At 40.8% G+C, this 20,632-nt stretch overlaps 1 protein-coding gene across 2 annotated transcripts in view; it reads left to right on the forward strand.

The window, feature by feature from the left end:
• Positions 1-203: 203 nt before the first annotated feature.
• VTI1A (vesicle transport through interaction with t-SNAREs 1A) overlaps positions 204-20,632 on the forward strand; it is a 373,485-nt gene continuing 353,056 nt past the window's right edge. For both annotated transcript variants that reach the window (XM_068961555.1, XM_068961554.1), the window contains exons 1-3: positions 204-423; positions 11,215-11,273; positions 17,870-17,980. In XM_068961555.1, the coding sequence (XP_068817656.1) occupies positions 330-423; positions 11,215-11,273; positions 17,870-17,980 (264 nt within the window). In that variant the 5' untranslated portion in view covers positions 204-329. The remainder of the gene's footprint in view (positions 424-11,214; positions 11,274-17,869; positions 17,981-20,632) is intronic.

The following is a 20,632-nucleotide window of genomic DNA, read 5'->3' on the forward strand; positions in this document are numbered from 1 at the left end:
CGCGGAGGAAGGAAAAAAAATGCTTTTAAATGATTCCTGAGAACACGAATTTTTTTTTAGGCTTTTAGGGACACTGATTGAAGGGGTTTTCCTTAGAGAACTTCTTAATCTTGGAGCCTAAACGGAAACTGAAACACGCACCCAGCCCAACTTCCGGAGGACCAAGATCGCGACGAACAACCAGGAAGCGGTCGGCCTGGGAGCTGTCCCCGGTTCTCTGCTCCGCTCTCTAGGGAACTTTCCGGGTCCTTACACTCTGTTTTTCTTGCCCCGCGTGACCTCAGCTCCGTTCTAGGCTCCGACCCGGGCCGGCCATTCCGGAACCCGCCATGTCGTCCGACTTTGAAGGCTACGAGCAGGACTTCGCGGTGCTCACAGCAGAGATCACCAACAAGATTGCAAGGGTCCCCCGACTCCCACCTGGTAAGGGCGCTTCTTAGGCTGGGCGGGGGTGTCCTGGAAAGTGGGGAGGTTCCGGTGTGGACGATGGAACTCTGCCTGAATGCCTCTTAGGCGCGAGCCTGGAGGATGAAGTAGTGTTGGGGCCTCCAGGGGGAATGGTTGAGTGGGTTGAGGGTAAGGGAAGGATCCAAGCTGGGTTGTGGGGTGCAGAGCCTTTGGAATCTGAAGCTTTTTTGGAGTTCTTATCTGGACTCCACCACCTTTTTACTCGTATAACCGTGGGAACGTTTCTCTGAGTCTTCGTTTTGGTTGGGTTTTCTGTTACTTTTGTTTGTGAAATACAGAGATGTGAGAATATTCAACGAGAATGAATTAACGTACCAAGGTCATGGGTCTACACCATACAGCAACGTTGTTTTGTTAGTAACGATGTTATTACTATAGGCAGAAAAGCAGGGTTGAGAGCGCATAGTGCCTGGATTCAAATCCCAGCCCTTCCACTTAGAAGTTGTATTTAGGCAAGTTTCTTAACTTCCCGCAACTTTTATTTCTTGGTAAAATGGAAAGAATTGTGCATCTCTCATGTGAAGATTAAATGACTTAACATATGTAAAATCCTTTTTTTTTAATGTTAGCTGCTATAATCATTAATATTTTTCATACTACCAAGCTCATTTTTTTTTCTCACCCTTCTTGAGAAACGATGTGTAAAAATTGGTACAGAATAATTTTTCTCACTTTTAAAATCCCACAGCTGTCATTCAGAAGAGGTTTTTTGTTTTAGCACATCTTATCTTAAATGCTGGACTGTCAACTATGTGAAGGTGGGAGCTATCTTTGGTTTCCTTGACATTTATTTAGAAGGAGCTCAGGAAAATGTTTAAGGAAATGAACAGATACATAAATATGATATCATGTAATTTTCATCTGTAGGATATTGTTTTAGGATTTGTTTTCTCTCAATACAGATTTAATTTGAGTATTTAGTTGCAAATAAGATTGCTATTCGGGAACTTAGCTGTGGTAGGGAAATTGAACCATATACGTTCACTCTGTGGTGTAAAGTTTATCTGTGAACCGGTGGTCAACTTCATTGTTCCACCTTGTCAGTCAGTCCTTGATGCCAGCAATAATTTCTCCTATACCGAAGTTGTGATTCCTCTTTTCCTTTCCCCACCTCTCCCCAAACTTATGTGTTTATAAATAATTTTCTTCCTTTATTTCTTTATTTTTCTCCTCCCCCTCCCACACCTGTTTTCTATTAATAGGGACATTTGCTTGAAGCCAGGATCTCTGAACTTACACCCCATTCATCTCCTGAAGTCCCAGTTAGTTCTGGAGGAGGTGGAGGATGATGTCTTAAAGAGGTGTATGAGTCCAAGTGAGGGAACAAGAGGAAAGAACCAAGGTAGCATCTACCACGGAGCTCTGCTGCCTGGGAGATTGTTGTGGCGAAAGTGGCCAGTGGCCTCATCACTTCATGATACATCACCTCGCCTCTTCTCTTCAGTTCTGCTTTCCTCCACCGCCCAAGATCATCTTGATTTTTGTTGTCATTATCGTTGGAGCCTACCTTTGACTTCAGTCCCAGAACCTCAGAATATCAGGATTTGTGGTTTTGTGGGATTTTTTTGCTCTGTTTTAATTGTCAGAATTATAGCTTAGCAAACATTTTTTTGTTTGGGCTAATAGCTTTGGTATTGAGAAGCTATGCTATAAAGTAACAAAGTCATTCCTGGGTGCAAAATTGTAACAGCCAATTCCAAGAAAACAGATTTGTTACAATTGTTGTTGTTTTTTTTTCTTACCTTTATATTTTAATGTGACCATTCTTACCACATAGAAACCTTTGAATTAAGTAACTTAAAGACCTTGAATTTCTACAGTTACAATGTAATGTAAGGTCCAAAGAAGCAGCTTCATGGGAATTGAAAGGAGACTATAGCTGGCATTGGAAAAATGCTTACTAACTTGAATAATTAAATGCTAGTAATTCTTAAAAATACTGTGGTTTCCCTCTCAATAATTATTTGTACTTGCTCATTTTATAATCTGTTTCTAGTTGATAAATAGGGGAAGATAAAAAATATTATCTTTGTAGTTATGCATTTCAGATGTATATCTGTGGACAACAGGAGTTATGTGCAATCATGCAAAACTAGTATGATTAAAAGTAATTATAATCTCTTCCTGGCATCATTGGTGGTTGACCCAGAAATTACCCAAGTAAAGGTTAAAAATTGCAGCAAATTTTTCAGCCAAAGCAGTTTAGTCCCTGAAAAATTAACTTACTGAAATGGGATTAGAATAAATTGGATTGATTGCAACTAACTTCATTCTCTGCTGTGCCTGTACAATATGTTAAAGTGTTACTTCCGAGAGAATAGAAAAGATTAAATATTTTAAAACTTCAAAAAGAAATTTGATTACTCTGTGGACCAAAAGATAGATCAGTCTCTTCTTAAGTAATATTCTTATTGCACTATATTTGAGCTTTGATTTTAATGATTTGTATTCTGGAGTAAAGTCAGGAAAATGGATGAGTGGAAACCATCACTAACACTAATTGTAACGTTCCTCTTTCTCTGATGATGAGTTGTAAGTGGGGGAGATACTTTATAGAGGCGGGAATTCCATGCCAACAAGCAGGCTTCCTGAAGGATCTTAAGCAAAAGGTTCCTTTGCAGTTAGTTGCTTATCTCACCGTGTACAGGGAGAAAAATGGTCTGTTGTGAAGCCTATCATTTGGTAGCTGTAGTCAGAGATACTGAGAAAGGCGTTATGGTAACTTGGTGACAGTTCACACGTGGCATCAGATCTGTTTAGAATCCCAGCTCTGCTGCTTATTAGATGTGCAACTTGGGCATGTTGCCTTGCCTGTCTAAGTCTGCCTCCGCCACCTGGAAAATTCAGTGTGTGTGTGTGTGTGTTGGAGGCAGGGTGTGTGTATAATAGTTTCACTCTTCAGTTCAGTCGCTCAGTCGTGTCCGACTCTTTGCGACCCCATGAATTGCAGCACGCCAGGCCTCCCTGTCCATCACCAACTCCTGGAGTTCACTCAGATTCACGTCCATCGAGTCCGTGATGCCATCCAGCCATCTCATCCTCTGTCGTCCCCTTCTCCTCCTGCCCCCTATCCCTCCCAGCATCAAAGTCTTTCAGTGAGTCAACTCTTCGCATGGACTGGAGTTTCAGTTTTAGCGTCATTCCTTCCAAAGAAATCCCAGGACTGATCTCCTTCAGAATGGACTGGTTAGATCTCCTTGCAGTCCAAGGGACTCGCAAGAGTCTTCTCCAACACCACAGTTCAAACACATCAATTCTTTGGTGCTCAGCTTTCTTCACAGACCAACTCTCACATCCATACATGACCACAGGAAAAACCATAGCCTTGACTAGACGGACCTTAGTTGGCAAAGTAATGTCTCTGCTTTTCAATATGCTATCTAGCTTGGTCATAACTTTTCTTCCAAGGAGTAAGCGTCATTCAATTTCATGGCTGCAGTCACCATCTGCAGTGATTTTGGAGCCCCCCAAAATAAAGTCTCCCACTGTTTCCACTGTTTCCCCATCTATTTTCCATGAAGTGATGGGACCAGATGCTATGATCTTCGTTTTCTGAATGTTGAGCTTTAAGCCAACTTTTTCACTCTGCTCTTTCACTTTCATCAAGAGACTTTTTAGCTCCTCTTCACTTTCTGTCACAAGGGTGGTGTCATCTGCATATCTGAGGTTATTGATATTTCTCCTGGCAATCTTGATTCCAGCTTGTGCTTCTTACAGCCCAGCGTTTCTCATGGTGTACTCTGCATAGAAGTTAAATAAGCAGGGGGACAATATACAGCCTTGACGTACTCCTTTTCCTATTTGGAACCAGTCTGTTGTTCCATGTCCAGTTCTAACTGTTGCTTCCTGACCTGCATATAGGTTTCTCAAGAGGCAGGTCAGGTGGTCTGGTATTCCCATCTCTTTCAGAATTTTCCGCAGTTTATTGTGATCCACACAGTCAAAGGCTTTGGCATAGTTTCACCCTTACAGTGTTGTAAAAGTCAGTTGAAATAAAGCATATGATTTTGTTGTTGTTCAGTTGCTGAGTTGCTACGCTCTGCAACCCATGAAGTGCAGCACACCAGGCTCTTCTGTTCTCCACTATCAACCAGAGTTTGGTCATTGAGTTGGTAATGCTGTCTAACCATCTCATAACTGTTAGTAGTTGCCCTTCAGTCTTCCCTGGTAACATGTTGACTCTTCCAACCTGGAGAGCTTGTTTTCCAGTGTCATATCTTTTTGCCTTTTCATACTGTTCAGGGGATTCTTGAGGCAAGAATACTGGAATGGCTTGCCGTTTCCTTCTCCAGTGGACCATGTTTTGTCACAGCTGTTCGCTATGACCCATCCATCTTGTGTGGCTCTGCATGGCATGGCTCATACCTTCATTGAGTTACACAAGCCCCATTGCCACAACGTAGTTGTGATCCTTGAAGGGGAAAGCATATAATACCTAGCACAATTTTTCCTCCCTTAAGAGAGTGCATGATAAATTAGCAGCTACTGATCCTGCCGTGGTGAAGACAGCAGCTGTAGGGTTAGTCAGCACCTAGCTTCTCAGACTCTGTGATATCAGTTGAACTCTTAAAGAAACACTGACCCTCAATTTTGTTTCCTTTCTGTGCTAGAGTGAATGTCTCTTGATGAGCACCTGCATTTGAAGGGAGATGTGTGATGGGCACTTTGGGATACAAACTTGGAATTGGACTCTGAACTCAGGATAACAGAGAGGAAGTCAGAGAGAGAAGTGGAGGTGGTGGGGTGAGATGGGTGTCTTTTCTGGAAGGAAATGCTTCAGTCTAGCTAATTGATTATGCCCCATCCCTGGAGGCTTTTGGACACTGTCTAGACATGGCCATGTGTGGAAGAAGCTGTGACATTCATCCATGATTCTCTCTTGCCTTTGCAAAGTGATTGTAATAAGAGAATTCAGAAAAGTCTGCTTTTATTTATGAATACTGTGGTTTGCTTTACATACATGTGGTTCTGGAGCTGTAATATTGATGTGTAATTGTTGAGCACTTGAAATGTAGCTGTTGCCCTGTAGTGAAATGACAATGTTTTTAGTATTAATAAATTTAAAAATATTAAAATGAATTTCTCCTGGTTTTTTTTTTTGTTTTTACTTTTTGAAATGTGGCTACTAGAAAATTTAAAATTCTGTTATGTGACTTGCATGTGTTATATTTTTGTTCTATAAAATTAGAGTTGAAGAGATGGTTCCAGACCTAATTCAGGAACTCAGGTGCAGAGTGAGTTGAAGTAGGGTGAATAGGACTTGAGTTAGGCACACTCACATACCCACATTCTAATCCCTTAAATAGTTTAGTTAACCTGAGTAATAGCCTTGGGCTACCCAGGTCCGTCTATTCAAGGCTATGGTTTTTCCAGTAGTCATGTGTGGATGTGAGAGTTGGACTGTGAAGAAGGCTGAGCCCCGAAGAATTGATGCTTTTGAAGTGTGGTGTTGGAAAAGACTCTTGAGAGTCCCTTGTACTGCAAGGAGATCTAACCAGTCCATTCTGAAGGAGATCAGTCCTGGGATTTCTTGGGAAGGAATGATGCTAAAGCTGAAACTCCAGTACTTTGGCCACCTCATACGAAGAGTTGACTCACTGGAAAAGACTGATGCTGGGAGGGATTGGGGGCAGGAGGAGAAGGGGACGACAGAGGATGAGGTGACTGGATGGCATCGGCGACTCGATGGACGTGAGTCTGAGTGAACTCTGGGAGTTGGTGTTGGACAGGGAGGCCTGGCGTGCTGCGATTCATGGAGTCGCAAAGAGTCAGACACAACTGAGTGACTGAACTGAACTGAACCCAGGTGGCTCAGTGGGTAAAGAATCCACCTGCCTTGCAGGAGATACAGGAGACACAGGTTCCATCCCTGGTTGGGAAGGTCTCCTGGAGGAGCAGATGGTAACGCACTCCAGTATTCTTGCCAGGAGAATCCCATGGACGGAGGACCCTGGTGGGCTACAGTCCATGGGATCACAAAGAGTTGAACATGGCTGAAGCAACTATGCACACATGCATGGCAAGTAATAGCTTCATTGATTTTTTAAGAAAATGTTTAATTTTAAAACAGGTTTAGATTTACAGAGAAATCACAAAAATAATACAGAGAATTCCTGTGTAGTCCATGTCCAGTTTCCTCTATTGTTAGCTTCTTATATTAATATGATACATTTCTTGCAGCAAGTGAACCTGTGTTGCTACTTATTATTAACTGAAGTCCATAATTTATTCAGATTTCGTTCTTTTTCTTCTTTTTTTAAATCTAGTGTCTTTTTGCTATTCTAGGGTCCAGTCCAGAGTACTACAAATCAATTGTAGTAATCATGACTCCTCAGGTTCCTCTTGATTGTGACAGTTTCACAGCCCTTTCTTTGTTTTTGAAGACGTTACAGTTTAGAGGAATACTGACCGTTTTATAGAATGTTCCTCAGTTGGGATTTGCCAGATGTTTTTCTCATCATCAGACTAGGGTTATAAGTTTTTGAGAGGAAGACCACAGAGGTAGACCACCGTTTTCATCATATCATGTCAAGAATTCACACTGTAAGGTAACTCAGCAGTCTTGATATTAACTTTGACCACCTGGCTAAGGTAGTATTTGTCAGGTTTCTCTCCTGTAAAGTTACTCTTTTCCCTCTTTTCCTTATTCTTAGAAGGAAATCATATGCATAGCCCACACTTAAGGAGTAGGGGATCATGCTTCATCTCCTTGAAGGCTGAGGATTTATGTAAATTATTTGGAATTCTTCTATATGTTTCTTCTAGAGAGATTTCTCTGTTCTCCTCCACTTGTTAATCCAGTCATTTATATGCACAGACTCATTTATACTTTGTGTTGTATTCCAATACCACTTTATTTTGCTGCTCATATTATTGCAGCTTTGACCATTGGAATTCCTTCCAGCTGGCTTTTGTGTCATTTTGATATATGCCCATCAGTGGGGTTCTTTTTTCTCTCCTTATTAGCATTTCCTTACTTTCTGATATTATAAGATACTCCAGAATCATCCTGTATTTTTCGTATACCAGTCCTTGAATCAGCAGCAGAGTCCTCTTTCCTGTTATTGAAAAATGGTGTTAGAAACCAAGATCTGGACATTAGGTGCACACATTGGTACTGAGGTTTTATTACTTCTGGACCCATTTAGCTGACACAGCAAAGAAAAATGTGTGTAGGGTAACTCATGTATACATACATACTGATAAAGTTTTGTGTATGAGGCCATCTATATTTATAATAAGCTAAACATGAGTTATATTAATGTCTCCAACTCCAGTCCTTTATTCACACAAATCATTCTAGAATGGGTTTGTCTTAATTATTTTTTTCATAAAGAGAAACTTGCATTCTAATTGGGAGATTTGCCCCAGTCCTCACTGATACAATTTTTCTTTCTCTCGTTTTGTGTGTGTGTGTGTGAGAGAGAGAAATTTGAATGGAATCTGTACTTTAGTTAATAATTCTATATTGCATGTCAGTTTCCTATTTGTTTGATGTTTTTTACAACGTAACATTTTTTTATATTCTCAGAATTGGATTAGAAGTTTCAAGCCTCATTCAAAAACAACTTTTTAAATCACTGAGATGATAAACTTTCTAGACTTTTAGGAGTAATACTAGATGCCAAAATAAATGGAACTATATCAAAGTTTTGGGTGCATTTAAATTAGAAATCTAGCATCCTATTCATACTTGGTCAAACAAGTGGAACCAAAATGTTAGAAATATTTTAGCTAGACAAACATTCATAAGGTTTCTAAAATATATATAGATTATGTGTACTATATATATATATATATATACATATATATATATACATACACACACAAAAGCTTTTCTACTACGTTTGCTAAAGGCTTGAGAAAGAACAACAAAAAATGAAATGGAGACGTTGGAAAACATAAACTAAATTAAATGGGAGCACTGAATATGAAATAGAGCAGCCATGTTTAAAAACAACTGGACTATGTGATGACCTTTTACAATTTTTCTTATTCTCTGTGAGTAACAAATATGGTGTTGAATTATAAGACTCGTGGATTCATTCAGTAAACACACAGTGCACACCTACCATGTACAACTGTCTGTGCTAAATACGGAATTAGGACAAAGATGTGTTGAGAGTCGTCCCTGCCTTCAAGGAGCTGGAAATGAGGCTGAAGGGAACCAATTACTAATGACCATCAGGGATGCTAGGGCACGGAGGTCTGGGAATTCAGAGGAGATAAGATCATGTCCTGGGAGGTCACCTGGAAGGGTAGTGGGATTCAGCAGATGGAAAAGGGGAAAGACTAAATGAGTTGCAGTGAGTGGATACAGTGGGCACCTGCTGCTTCCGAAGGCCCAGAACCCTCTGTTCTACCTTCTGAGAGCATCTTCTCCATTTTCCTTTGAGAAATTCTCTAAACTCAGTGTTGGTGGAACTGACAGGCTGCCATGCCCTGTCCAGGTCAAGAAGAAAATACCTTACTCAAGGGAGGACAGTCAGTGAATTTTTGCCAGAAATTGAAATTTGGATTCTGCTTCTGCAGAGACTGTCAGTAAATTCCTGCTCCCTTGGTTCCCTGAGCCACCAGGGTACTGTCCTCCCTGAGCTGGGAACACCTTTTCCATTGATTCTTTGTTCTTTTTAATCAGTTGCTATTTCGAGTCTGTTTGCAGCCCAAAGGACTGCAACATGCCGTGCTCTTCTATCCTCCACTGTCTCCTGGAGTTTGCTCAAATGCATGTCCATTGAGTCGGTGATGCTATCTAACCATCTCATCTTCTGCTGCTGCCTTCTCCTTTTGCCTTCAATCTTTCTCAATATCAGGGTCTTTTCTGATGAGTCGGCTGTTTGCATCAGGTGGCCAAAGTATTGGAGCTTCAGCTTTAGCATTAGTCTTTCCAATGACTATTCAGAGTTGGTTTCCTTTAGGATTGACTGGTTTGATCTCCTTGCAGTCCAAGGGACTCTCAAGAGTCTTCTCCAGCACCACAATTCAAAAGCATCAGCTCTTTGGTGCTCTGTCTTCTTTGTGGTCCAACTCTCACGTCCATCCAGGACTGCTGGAAAAACCATAGCTTTAACTATATGGTCCTTTGTCGACAAAGTGATGTCTCTGCTTTTTAATATGCTAAGTTTGTTATAGCTTTTCTTCTGAAAAGCAAGCATCTTTTAATTACATGACTGCAGCCACCATCTGCAGTGATTTTGGTGCCCAAGAAAAGAAAATATGTCACTGCTTCCACTTTTTCCCCCTCTATTTGCCATGATGTGATGGGACCCTGTGAGCCACCCTGAATTATTCTAATAAATTCTGTTTTTGGCTTAGGTTAGCCAGAATCAGTTCTGTTGTATTCAGCCAAAGAACCTAAATAGTACCTTGAACAAAGGCTTAGGTCAGGGAATAAAATTGCGCTTGGATAGTAATGGATAGCATGCAGAGCACATACTAGAGAGCTAGCAGTTGGAATACAGTTGGAAAAGTTGCTTGGGTCTGGAATGTGGAGGGCCTTGACTTCCAGGCTCAAACGATTCAACCAGAGCCACATTTCTGGAAGATCAAATGGGGGAAGAGGGATTAAATGGTGAAAGTGAAACCATTGTGGTTGGTAGCATAGCTTCTTTCATAAATTCTTGTATTCACTGCACTATTTATTCATTTTACTACCATGATTTGAGAACTGATTATACATCAGGCTCAGGGCTAGACTGTAGAACTAGGACATGGCTCCTGTCTTCCCAGAGCCTCCAAGGCAGAAGATAAATCAGCCCTGTGAGTGTGAGAGAGAAATCATGAGGATTAGGTAAGAGATCTAGGAACTTTCTATAAGAGCAAGGAGATAATTCTTCTGTTGGGTTAGATAAAACTTCAAAGAGCTGGTGATTTCCAGGGAGAAATAAACGGGCTGATAGACTTGGAATGAGGGTAAGGATAATTTTTCCAAAACTATCTGCTAGAACATGTCTCTCCTAGAATGGAGAGTTGTGGTTGGGTTATAGCTGGATTGTGGTACAGTTTGAAGAAATCACATGTAAGTATTTAGCATTTCACAAATTAGAAGTAATTCCTCTTGCATCAACTTATTTGAGCTAAAAAGAGTCCAAGTAGATGTATTTAGTTTCCAGTTTAGAGAGTATCTACCAAGTCTCAGCTAAAAACTCTTTCTTACCCAAGATCCCATAACCATGAGTAGATAATGGTTTGGGGTTTAGAATCAGTAGTTCTGACTTCAAATCTTTCTTCCATTACATTCAGCTCTTAAGGAAAGCACAGTTTTTTAAAGGATGGTAAGATCTTGCTCAGTTTTAGTAATTATTATATGTTACTTTTGGTTTTTTAGTTTGTGGGTTTTTGTTTTGTTATATATGACCTTTTTTTTTAATATGTAATTTTTAAGTTGTCCTCATGAGTACATTATTCCCAATTTATTAAATTAATGAGTTTGCAGATTCCTCATGCCACCTCTAAATCTGTTGTTGACACAGTCTCTTGTAAAGAGCAAAATAATTTTTGTTTTTTCTTAAAAATGTTACAGCATCTCTTCAGTACTCTGTAGGATTATGTATTTCCAGATTGCCTAGAATCAGTGTCTTACACTATTTCCTAACCCACCAAAGAAGGATATGGCCATTTGCCTGATATGCTAATTCTTTACTCTGGTTAATCAGAATGGAAAAAAAGATATATAAAAATAGAAGTTTTTAAATATTAAGTTTATCTGTAACCTTAGCAATTCCTTGATGTTGTTGTTGGTTTCAGATGAGAAGAAGCAGATGGTTGCAAATGTGGAGAAACAGCTCGAAGAAGCGAAAGAACTGGTATGTACAGACTTAGTAACATATTTAAAACACTACCAGAGCCATTTATTCTGATGCCTTCCTCTAAGCCTCATTTATTCATTGTAGAAATGTGAAGCGTACCTGCTTAAGTGCTCATGATTAAGAATTCATCAGTGTCTACATTGGAGAGAATTTAATAACTTCTTGGGATTTTATTCCTCTTAATAAAGGTGATTGATTAAATGCCCACTCGAATTTTTATCACTTCATAATACCTGTCATAATAGCTATAAATAGCTAACCCTGGTTAAAGGTCTATTAGGTACCAGACGTGGGTTAAGCATGTTATTTGCTTTATATTATTTAATTTTCACAAAATCTCTATGAGACAGGAACTGTTTGTCAAAAACTGTTAAGGATTGAGCTTTTCCCTACTTGTCCGCTTACAAGTGAGCTTGCCACAATCTCAAGGATGCTGATAGAGACATTAGATTCCTACGTCAGAGAAAAAAGGCTCTTATTACTCACAGCAAAAGCTGCTGCCAAAATTTCTGCAGGCTTGAGTCAGTTCCCTGAGCCCTAATTGCCAAGGGGTTGTGCCGGGGTCCAGCCCCGGTGGATCCAGGGTAATTCGAAGGGGAGACGGATAGGCGAGGGAAAAACTTATTTAGATAGAAATATAAAAAGAGATTAGGAAGAAATAGTATAGTAGAAAAATTTAGTGGAGAAAGAAGGCTGAATAACGTGGCTTACGGGGAAGGCCAATAAAGCTCCAGACAAGGAACTTGCACCATCTACGTTGGGCCACCAGCGCCCACTTGAATATCAAAGGGTGCCCCGCCTTAGGCTCCCTTTCGCGCAGGTCTTAGAAGCCAGGGCAAGTAAGTAGATGTGGTGAACCGCCCCGCTCCAGATGGGAATTCAGCCTGAAATTAGAGTAAAGAGGAGACACGGGGGAAACCAGTCCAGCGACTGGCCCCGGCCTCTATTGTCTAGAAAGGCCTTTTATGCCTTTTTGATTGTACATAGAGATCAATGGGTAATACAAAATTATGCAGTGTTAGCAGCCCAGACTCTTATCAAAACCAGGCTTTTCTCTCTGCATACCTAGTTGTATACATACCCAAGTCTTAGGTAATTTACATCATCTTCCGGCCTAAAGGGCCAATTAACATTTTACAGCCTTTTTTCTGATAAGGGTTTGTCAACCTGAAGACTTATTTCTGTTGATCTTCCCAAAGTCTGGTGCCACTCTCAGAAAGCACTAAATAAAGTTACATTCTTACATAGCAAAGATACAGCAATTTATAACAAGTAAAAGGAGTACAGTGATTTATAACAAAAGAAAAGTAATTAACTCAAAAGTCTAGTGTTGCTAACATCAAAACTATTATATATCTTTTCCCATATCCCATTTACATTGATTAACATCCTCCCAGGTGCCTAAAAGATAAAGAATATGGAGGCCTGGCAGCAGTCATTGAGTCAACAGTGAAAACCCTCTACCAATATAATTTTTAACTCTTTAGAAAAGGCTCTGTATCTTTAAGATGCTTTTAAGCTTTGTGCTTCTCGCGGTTGGGGGGCTGTAAGCAATTCACAAGCTGTAAGAGGTCCAGGGGAACCTGTTAGGCAAGCTAGAGAGTTATCAGAGGGAGTTTGAGCTGAAACATCCCTTTCAAATGCAGAAGACTAAAGCCCTGAGTTGACTTTTTCCAGAGAATATTAGAAAAGTGAAAAAGCAGAGTACAAAGGCTGGCAGATTTTTGGTTTTTGGGGGTACATGCCTGGGAAATACCAGGGGGAACCCCTGAAGCCTGATCACGTCCTTGCGTTTTGTCAGGCTTCCTTCCTCATGACCTTGTCACGGGCGAGATTCCTCACGCTGTCCCCTGGCAGGGCTGATGCATGTTTGCCTAGAAAAATGCCTGCACGTCAGTGGATTATCTTATAGGAGAGAAACGCGGGGCCTGGAAAGGATACTGCTTTATAGCAGCCTGTAAGCAAGCCTGGTCTTTGCCCCAAGGCACACATTGTTTCCGACCCTCAGATTGCTCCCTGCCTGGGAAAAGAGTGATCAGGGCCTTGCATTCTTGGTGTTGCAGCAAGACATGTAGAAGTGTGAGAGATACACAGAGGAACATGATTACTCCCATTTTGTAGATGGGAAAACTGAGGCTTAGAAAGATTGTTTGTGGTCCCACACCCAGTTAGTGCTTCTGTAAGGATTTGGACTTAGGTATGCTAAACCCAGAGCTTTAACTTTTTGATACTAATAAATTCTCAAATCAAGGAACAAAAAGTATTGAAATATATTGTGTCCTAATTTGGGGTTTCAAAGACTGGTATTGCAAGTATGATTCGACTTGTTCCTGCATTGTGGTCCTAAATGAGGGTGTTGCTTTTCTCCATACTGGCGGGTACCACTTGGTGTTCCCTCAGTATTGATAAAGTTACTACAGTTTCCCAGAGTGTGTTTCGGTTAACTGGTGTTGCCTGTTCAAACAAGTTTGGAAACTGTAGCTTAAACAGAATTCTCCAATTATAGGTCTTCTTTTGGGTTACTATTGCTTTGGCCAAAAAATTCATTCACATATTTTCATAAGATGTTATAGAAAAACCTGAATGAATGTTTTAGGCCAACCCAATATTTTCCCAAGCTTCTCTGGTGGCTCAGCTGTAAAGAATCCGCCTGTAATACAATGCAATGTATGAGACGCGGTCCCTGGGTTGGGAAGATCCTCTGGAGAAGGAAATGGCAACCCACTCCAGTATTCTTGCCTGGAGAATCTCATGGACAGAGGAGCCTGGCAGGCTACAGTCCATGGGGTTGCAAAAGAGTTGGACATGACTGAGCAACTAAACATTGACAACAGTGATATTTTTCCATAGAACTTTCTTAGACTCTTCAGTTGCCTTGAGGCACGATGACTGTCTCCAAAGGACTCGAAGGCGTGGCACTCCAAGCTAATTTGCCTGAGTAGCAGGGCCATGCACCGCAGGTCTGCTGCTCAAGACGGGTGGGGGGTTCTGAGGAGTAGGTGGTTATAGCTCCCCATTACACCACATCAATTCTTCGGTGCTCAGCCTTCTTCACAGTCCAACTCTCACATCCATATATGACCACAGGAAAAACCATAGCCTTGACTAGCCGGACCTTAGTCGGCCAAGTAATGTCTCTGCTTTTGAATATACTATCTAGGTTGGTCATAACTTTTCTTCCAAGGAGTAAGCATCTTTTAATTTCATGGCTGCCATCACCATCTGCTGTGAAGAAGGCTGAGTGCTGAAGAATTGATGCTTTTGAAGTGTGGTGTTGGAGAAGACTCTTGAGAGTCCCTTGGACTGCAGGGAGATCCAACCAGTTCATTCTGAAGGAGATCAGTCCTTCTTTGGAAGGAATGACGCTAAAATTGAAACTCCAGTACTTTGGCCACCTCATGAGAAGAGTTGACTCATTGGAAAAGACTCTGATGCTGGGAGGGATTGGGGGCAGGAGGAGAAGGGGACGACCGAGGATGAGATGGCTGGATGGCATCATCGACTTGATGGACGTGAGTCTGAGTGAACTCCGGGAGATGGTGATGAACAGGGAGGCCTGGCGTGCTGCGATTCATGGGGTCGCAAAGAGTCGAACACGACTGAGTGACTGAACTGAACTGATTACACCGCAGACACTTCCTTCCATGTCTGTGAGTGCTCAGGCAGCAAGTTGCAGAGCTGCTGATCCATCTTGCCTATCTTCAGTTCTTTTCTAGCTGTCAGAACGCCTGTGCATTCCATACCCTCTGACAGTGAAAGTGAAAGTCACTCAGTAGTGTCCGACTCTTTGTGGCCCCACAGACTATACATTCCCTGGAATTGTCCAAGCCAGGATACTGAAGTGGGTAGCCTTGACCTTCTCCAGGGGATCATCCCAACCCAGGGATCAAACCCAGGTCTCCTGCATTGCAGGCGGATTCTTTACCAGCTGAGCCACCAGGGAAGCTGAAGAATACAGAATCTTCCTGACCCAGGAATCAAACTGAGGTCTCCTGCATTGCAGTTAGATTCTTTACCAACTGAGCTATCTGGGAAGCCCACACTCTGTAAGACTTACTTCTAATCTCACTGTCTCTGCAGGAGCAGCTTTATTCTAATCCTCAGCCTCTCATGTTTGCTTCTGTTTTGAAAGTTGTTTTTTATTTCTGTTTTTCCAAATTCTTTTCTCTTTCCTTTCTTTTTTACAATCAACTGTTTTCCTCCTGCTTCTTGGCCTTCATGTATGAAGACTGAACTTTTACATGCCATAGCTGCCAACCAAGACGCTTCTTCCTTCTGGTTGCTATGGTTACCATACATAGTGCAGGCTTAGTCACTCAGTCATGTCCGACTCCTTGCAATCCCTTGGACTGTAGCCCATCAGTCTCCCCTGCCCATGGGATTCTCCAGGCAAGAATACTGGAGTGGGGTGTCATGTCCTTCTCCAGGGGATCTTCCCTATCTTCCCGGGGATCGAACCTAGGTCTCCTGCGTTGCAAGCAGATTCTTTACCACTGAGCCACCAGGGAAGTACAACTGGTCAATTCTTTGGATCGTGGGTTAACTTCTCAGCTTGTTGTTAAGTTCTCAGTAGCAGGGTTTTTGTTTGTCTTTGCCATCAAAATCTGTGTTTCAGTTCATTGGTTTGCCCTCTTTCGGAGACATTGATTTACATGATGATGTTAGAAAGCTTCTTTCCTAATAACCAAAGTTTCACTGTACCAAGAACTGTAAAACATGGTTATACCCCTGTGGAGCTTATGGTCATCTCCAGTTGTTACTAATATGAAGAGTTTTGTCTTAGATATGTGTTTCTGTTTGTTTAAAATGTCTATGCAGCTGACTTAATTCTGATGGCATCCTTATTAAGGACACACATCATTATATACTGTGTTTTTGATGAGGACCGTAAGAAAAGAACTTCATTATGATTTTATTTGTTAGGATTAGTTGTATTTCTGTTGAACAATTGGTATTGGTCTCTTGGACACTGCATGTCTCATAATCACCATGTATTCTGCTTGACATTGGCCATGTGAATGTTGTGATAATATAAAACTAGTAGTATTACTCTTGTTTCTGGTTTCAAGTGTTTGTCGTGTGTTTCCTTTTTCTTTGTCTTACCAACTTTTAATTAGTATGTCCTTATAAAATGCCTGAAACAAAACTATAGTTAAAACTCAGATTTTCTCTTACATGTGCTTTTGCAGTTATTTGTCTGGATGCTCCTGCTCGACCTTTCTAAAACTCAGTTCTTAATGATGATTTCAGAGAAGTGTTCTAAATAATTGCATTGCTGAGTAACTGATTTATTGGTGCTTCATAGTTATGCTGAGACATGGCAATAATTTAAATGGTTACTGCTTAAATCAAGGCTAATGAAAACTTTTTTTCTTTATAAAAATTAAAGATTGTAAGTTGAAACATTTTTTAAAATTTTGTTTATCTGAGTTTTACTATTTTTACTCAGACTCTTAACACCAGACAAGTAAGAGTTGTATTAGTGCCAAGTGTGTAGTGTTTATGGAAATAATTTATTAGGGCTACTGCTCTAAGAGGCAAAATATCTGACATTTTGGATGTGAGTTTATTAGACATCACCTGAGGCAATTTGTAGTTGGTGGTTTTTATTTTTTAATGCCAAGTGTAAATAAGCTATCTTTGATACCTTACATCATGCTTGCTGTCTTTCTATTTCATCATCAGTAATCACCACTCCTATTATTCACATTAGTTGAGTAATTACCAAGTAAAAGATACTGTTCTAAGCACATTATAGGAATTACCCTGTTTAATCTTTATAGTTGTCTTACAAAAGACATACTATTTTTTAGAAATGAGACATGTGAGACCCAGAGAAGTTAAGAAGCCTGTCCAAGCTTGCATGACTACTGAGCAGTGGAGCCTATGATGTGAATGCAGATGTCTGACTTGAAAGCCTGTTTTCTTAATCATCATACTGTTTCAGTATTGCCTCCCATGAAATGCTCATGTGTTGTATCCAGGTTGTTATAAAGTGCCCTGCTGTGATTTCACTGAGCCTTGTGTAATTTAATATGTTACTATATCCATTTAGCTCCATATCCGCCTGGTTATAAAGTATGAGGTTGGAGGTCACAATCACATATTGGTTGTATCCTAATCAGAAAAGACTTTTCAGGAGAATTTTCACCAACTAACTGAGACTGGGCTGATATTTCATAGAGTAACTGTAGAAATCATGGTTTGGTGTATCTTCTCATAGTCCTAGTGGTTTGAAGTCAGAAGACCAGACCAATTTGGGATGGATGGTAGGATGCTCCAGAGATAGTAAAATCATTATCATGGAGGGTGTTTGGCTTAATGCACATGGTTTTAAAAATTCTTGACAGAGTAAACACTTTGGCACTCCTTGTGTCACTTGGCAAGCCCTCAGTAACTGTTTATTGACCTTAACAAAAATGGAGCACAAAAGTGGTCCCAGTGTTCACTTGACCACAGGCAGTTTGCTCCCTGGGCTTGATTCCTCAAGTTGTAAAATGAGGACTTGGAATTAAATGCTTTCAGCTCTCAACATTAAGTCATGTGAAGAGTAAGCAGATGGTTTAAACCATGGTTTTCTCTCACCCTTCCAGCTGGAACAGATGGATTTGGAAGTCCGAGAGATACCTCCCCAAAGTCGAGGAATGTACAGCAACAGGATGAGAAGCTACAAGCAAGAAATGGGAAAACTCGAGGCAGATTTCGTGAGTCACATTCGATCCTTTATTATTCTTGCCAATCTTTACAGTGATTGTCACATCTTTTTTTTTTTTTAATTGCTTCCCCCACACACCTTCATCAGCATTAAGTGCGTCGTCTTTAGGAGCTTGTGCCAAAGACATGCCACAGCTGCCATTGTTTTGCTTGTAGGGCTTGCTGATGATGGACTTAAAGGTATGTTGGATTCCTGACTCACAAAATGGAGTCAAGTCATATGGTTTTTGAGTTTGGATGGTATTTATTGATATTTAGCATTTATCAGAATTTTGAAATCTAATTTGGGGCCTTTCAGAGTTTGCAGGTTTTAAGCTGCATTGTTCATGGATGAACTTCAGGGATTTGTGAATATCCTGAAATTATATCAGTATATTTGGATGTGTGTTTCTATATGTATGTTTTTCTGAGATAGGCTTCATAGCCTTTATTACCAGAGTTTTGAAAGGATATGTTACACTTCTCCCCTCTAGGAGCTCAATTAATATTTTATATAAGGGGTCCTTTGTATTGAGTGTCTTATGAGAATATTTAGCTTTCTCTTCCTATATATCTGACTTTCAACTCCACCCACCATTAGCAAATTTAAGAATATAAATTTAAAGATATTGGCATTAAAATTGTTAGTAATTAGAAGGTAATAGGAGCAGAAAGATACAGATGAGCAATTCCACTTCTGGGTATATACTCCAGAAAATTGAAAGCAGGATCTTGAAGAGATAGGTGTTATTGTGGCAATACCCAAAGATGGAAGCAACCTAGATAGAAAGAAAGAAATGAAGTCGCTCAGTCATGTCCGATGTCCAACTCTTTGTGACCCCATGGACTGTAGCCTACTAGGCTCCTCTGTCCATGGGATTCTCCAGGCAAGAATACTGGAGTGGGTTGCCATTTCCTTCTCCAGGGGATCTTCCTGACCCAGGGATCGAACCCCAGTCTCCCGCATTGCAGGCGGACGCTTTACACTCTGAGCCACCAGGGAAGCCCTGTAGTGTGCATTCACAGGTGAGTGGATGAACACAGCGTGGTGCGTGCATACAGTGGACTATTAAGGCAGCTTAAACATGCAGGACATTCTGACATACGGCAAGGATGAACACTGAGAACATCATGCTAAGCGAAATAAGCCAGTCACAAAGGACAAATAGATGAGCCACTTAGAGCCACGTGGAGCCATGTTTCCGCTTAGATGAGCCACTTAAAGTAGGAAGTAGATTGCTGGTTACCAAGCGCTGAGGGGAGGGGAACTGGGCAGCTACTGTTTCGTGGCTGTAGAATTTCAGTTTTGTGCATAAAAAGCTGTAGAAATTGGTTGCTCAGCCATGTGAATATATTTCACCACCTTGAACTATACACTTAACATTGGTGAAGATGGTAAATTTTATATGTATTTTACCACAATTAAAAATTAAAATTAAAAAAAGTGTAGATGAAGAAAGATCTGAGCTTACCATTTTGTGAGTGACAAGAGTCAGGTGTGGGCATGTAAACTGACTGTGTTTCTGACCCTGGGGTCCAGATTTATAAAGAAAGTTGAGAATTTATAAGGGCCCTTCTGCCTCTGTTTCCTCCATAGCTGTTTCACTTGTGGAAGCCACCTCTCCTAGACCACAGTGTACCTACCCTCCCACTACAAGACCAGTGGTACTGAGTCTCCTAAGAATTTTACCTGGAGTCTGGAAGTAGGGTGACTTACAGTTTTGCATATTTATTTTACATTATCATGGGTAGTTGCCTGAGAAGCTGAGTCGGGGTATGTCAATGACTCTGATGCAGTTACTTTTTAAGTTGCATGCCTATTAATTAAAAAGAAAAATCAGAATCCACAATAGGCCTAAATTCAGGAAAGAAATGTAACTGCCTCGCTTCTGTACTTTGTACTAGATAAAACTTTCCCTGCTTGTAAAAGATAGGTTCCCTTAGCAAGAATGTGAGAGATGATGAGAAAATTGGACTGATTTAAGAATCTGATAACTTAAAATTGTACTTAGTTCTAATTAAAGTTAATGTTTTAATATAAGTGATTAAAGTAAAATAAATATGTGTAAGGATTATTTTAGTTTGTTTACCTCATCTTTATGAAGTGCTTTTCCAAAGATTTTCTTCTCTTGGTTTGCAAAACAACTAAGCATATTAGTCTGCTAGCATTGCCATACAGCATACCCCAAACTGGGTGCCTTAAACAACGAAAATGTATCTTCTTGAGGTTCTGGAGTCTAGAAGTCCAAAATCAAGGTGTCGTAAGGGTTTGTTTGTTATGAGGCCTCTCTCTGTAGCTTGTGGATGGCCTCTTCTCCATGTGTCTTCACAGTCCGTATGTGTTTATGTTCTAATTTCTTCTTCTCCTACAGAAACCAGTTGTATTAGATTAAGGCTCGCCCCAATGGCCTCATTTTATTTCATTTAACTCTTTACAGACCCCCATCTCCATGTACAGTCACATTCTGAAGTGTTAAGGGTTAGACCTCAACGCGTGAAACGGGGCGACACGATTCAACCCATAACAGTAAATTTGGAGAAGGAAATGGCAGCCCACTTCAGTATTCTCGCCTGGAAAATCCCATGAATGGAGGAGCCTGGCGGGCTACAGCCCATGGGGTCGCAAAGAGTCCGGCACGACTGAGCAACTTCACTGCGCTGCA

Source organism: Capricornis sumatraensis, chromosome 23, assembly GCF_032405125.1.
Source record: "Capricornis sumatraensis isolate serow.1 chromosome 23, serow.2, whole genome shotgun sequence".
In the NCBI taxonomy this organism is placed as follows: domain Eukaryota; kingdom Metazoa; phylum Chordata; class Mammalia; order Artiodactyla; family Bovidae; genus Capricornis; species Capricornis sumatraensis.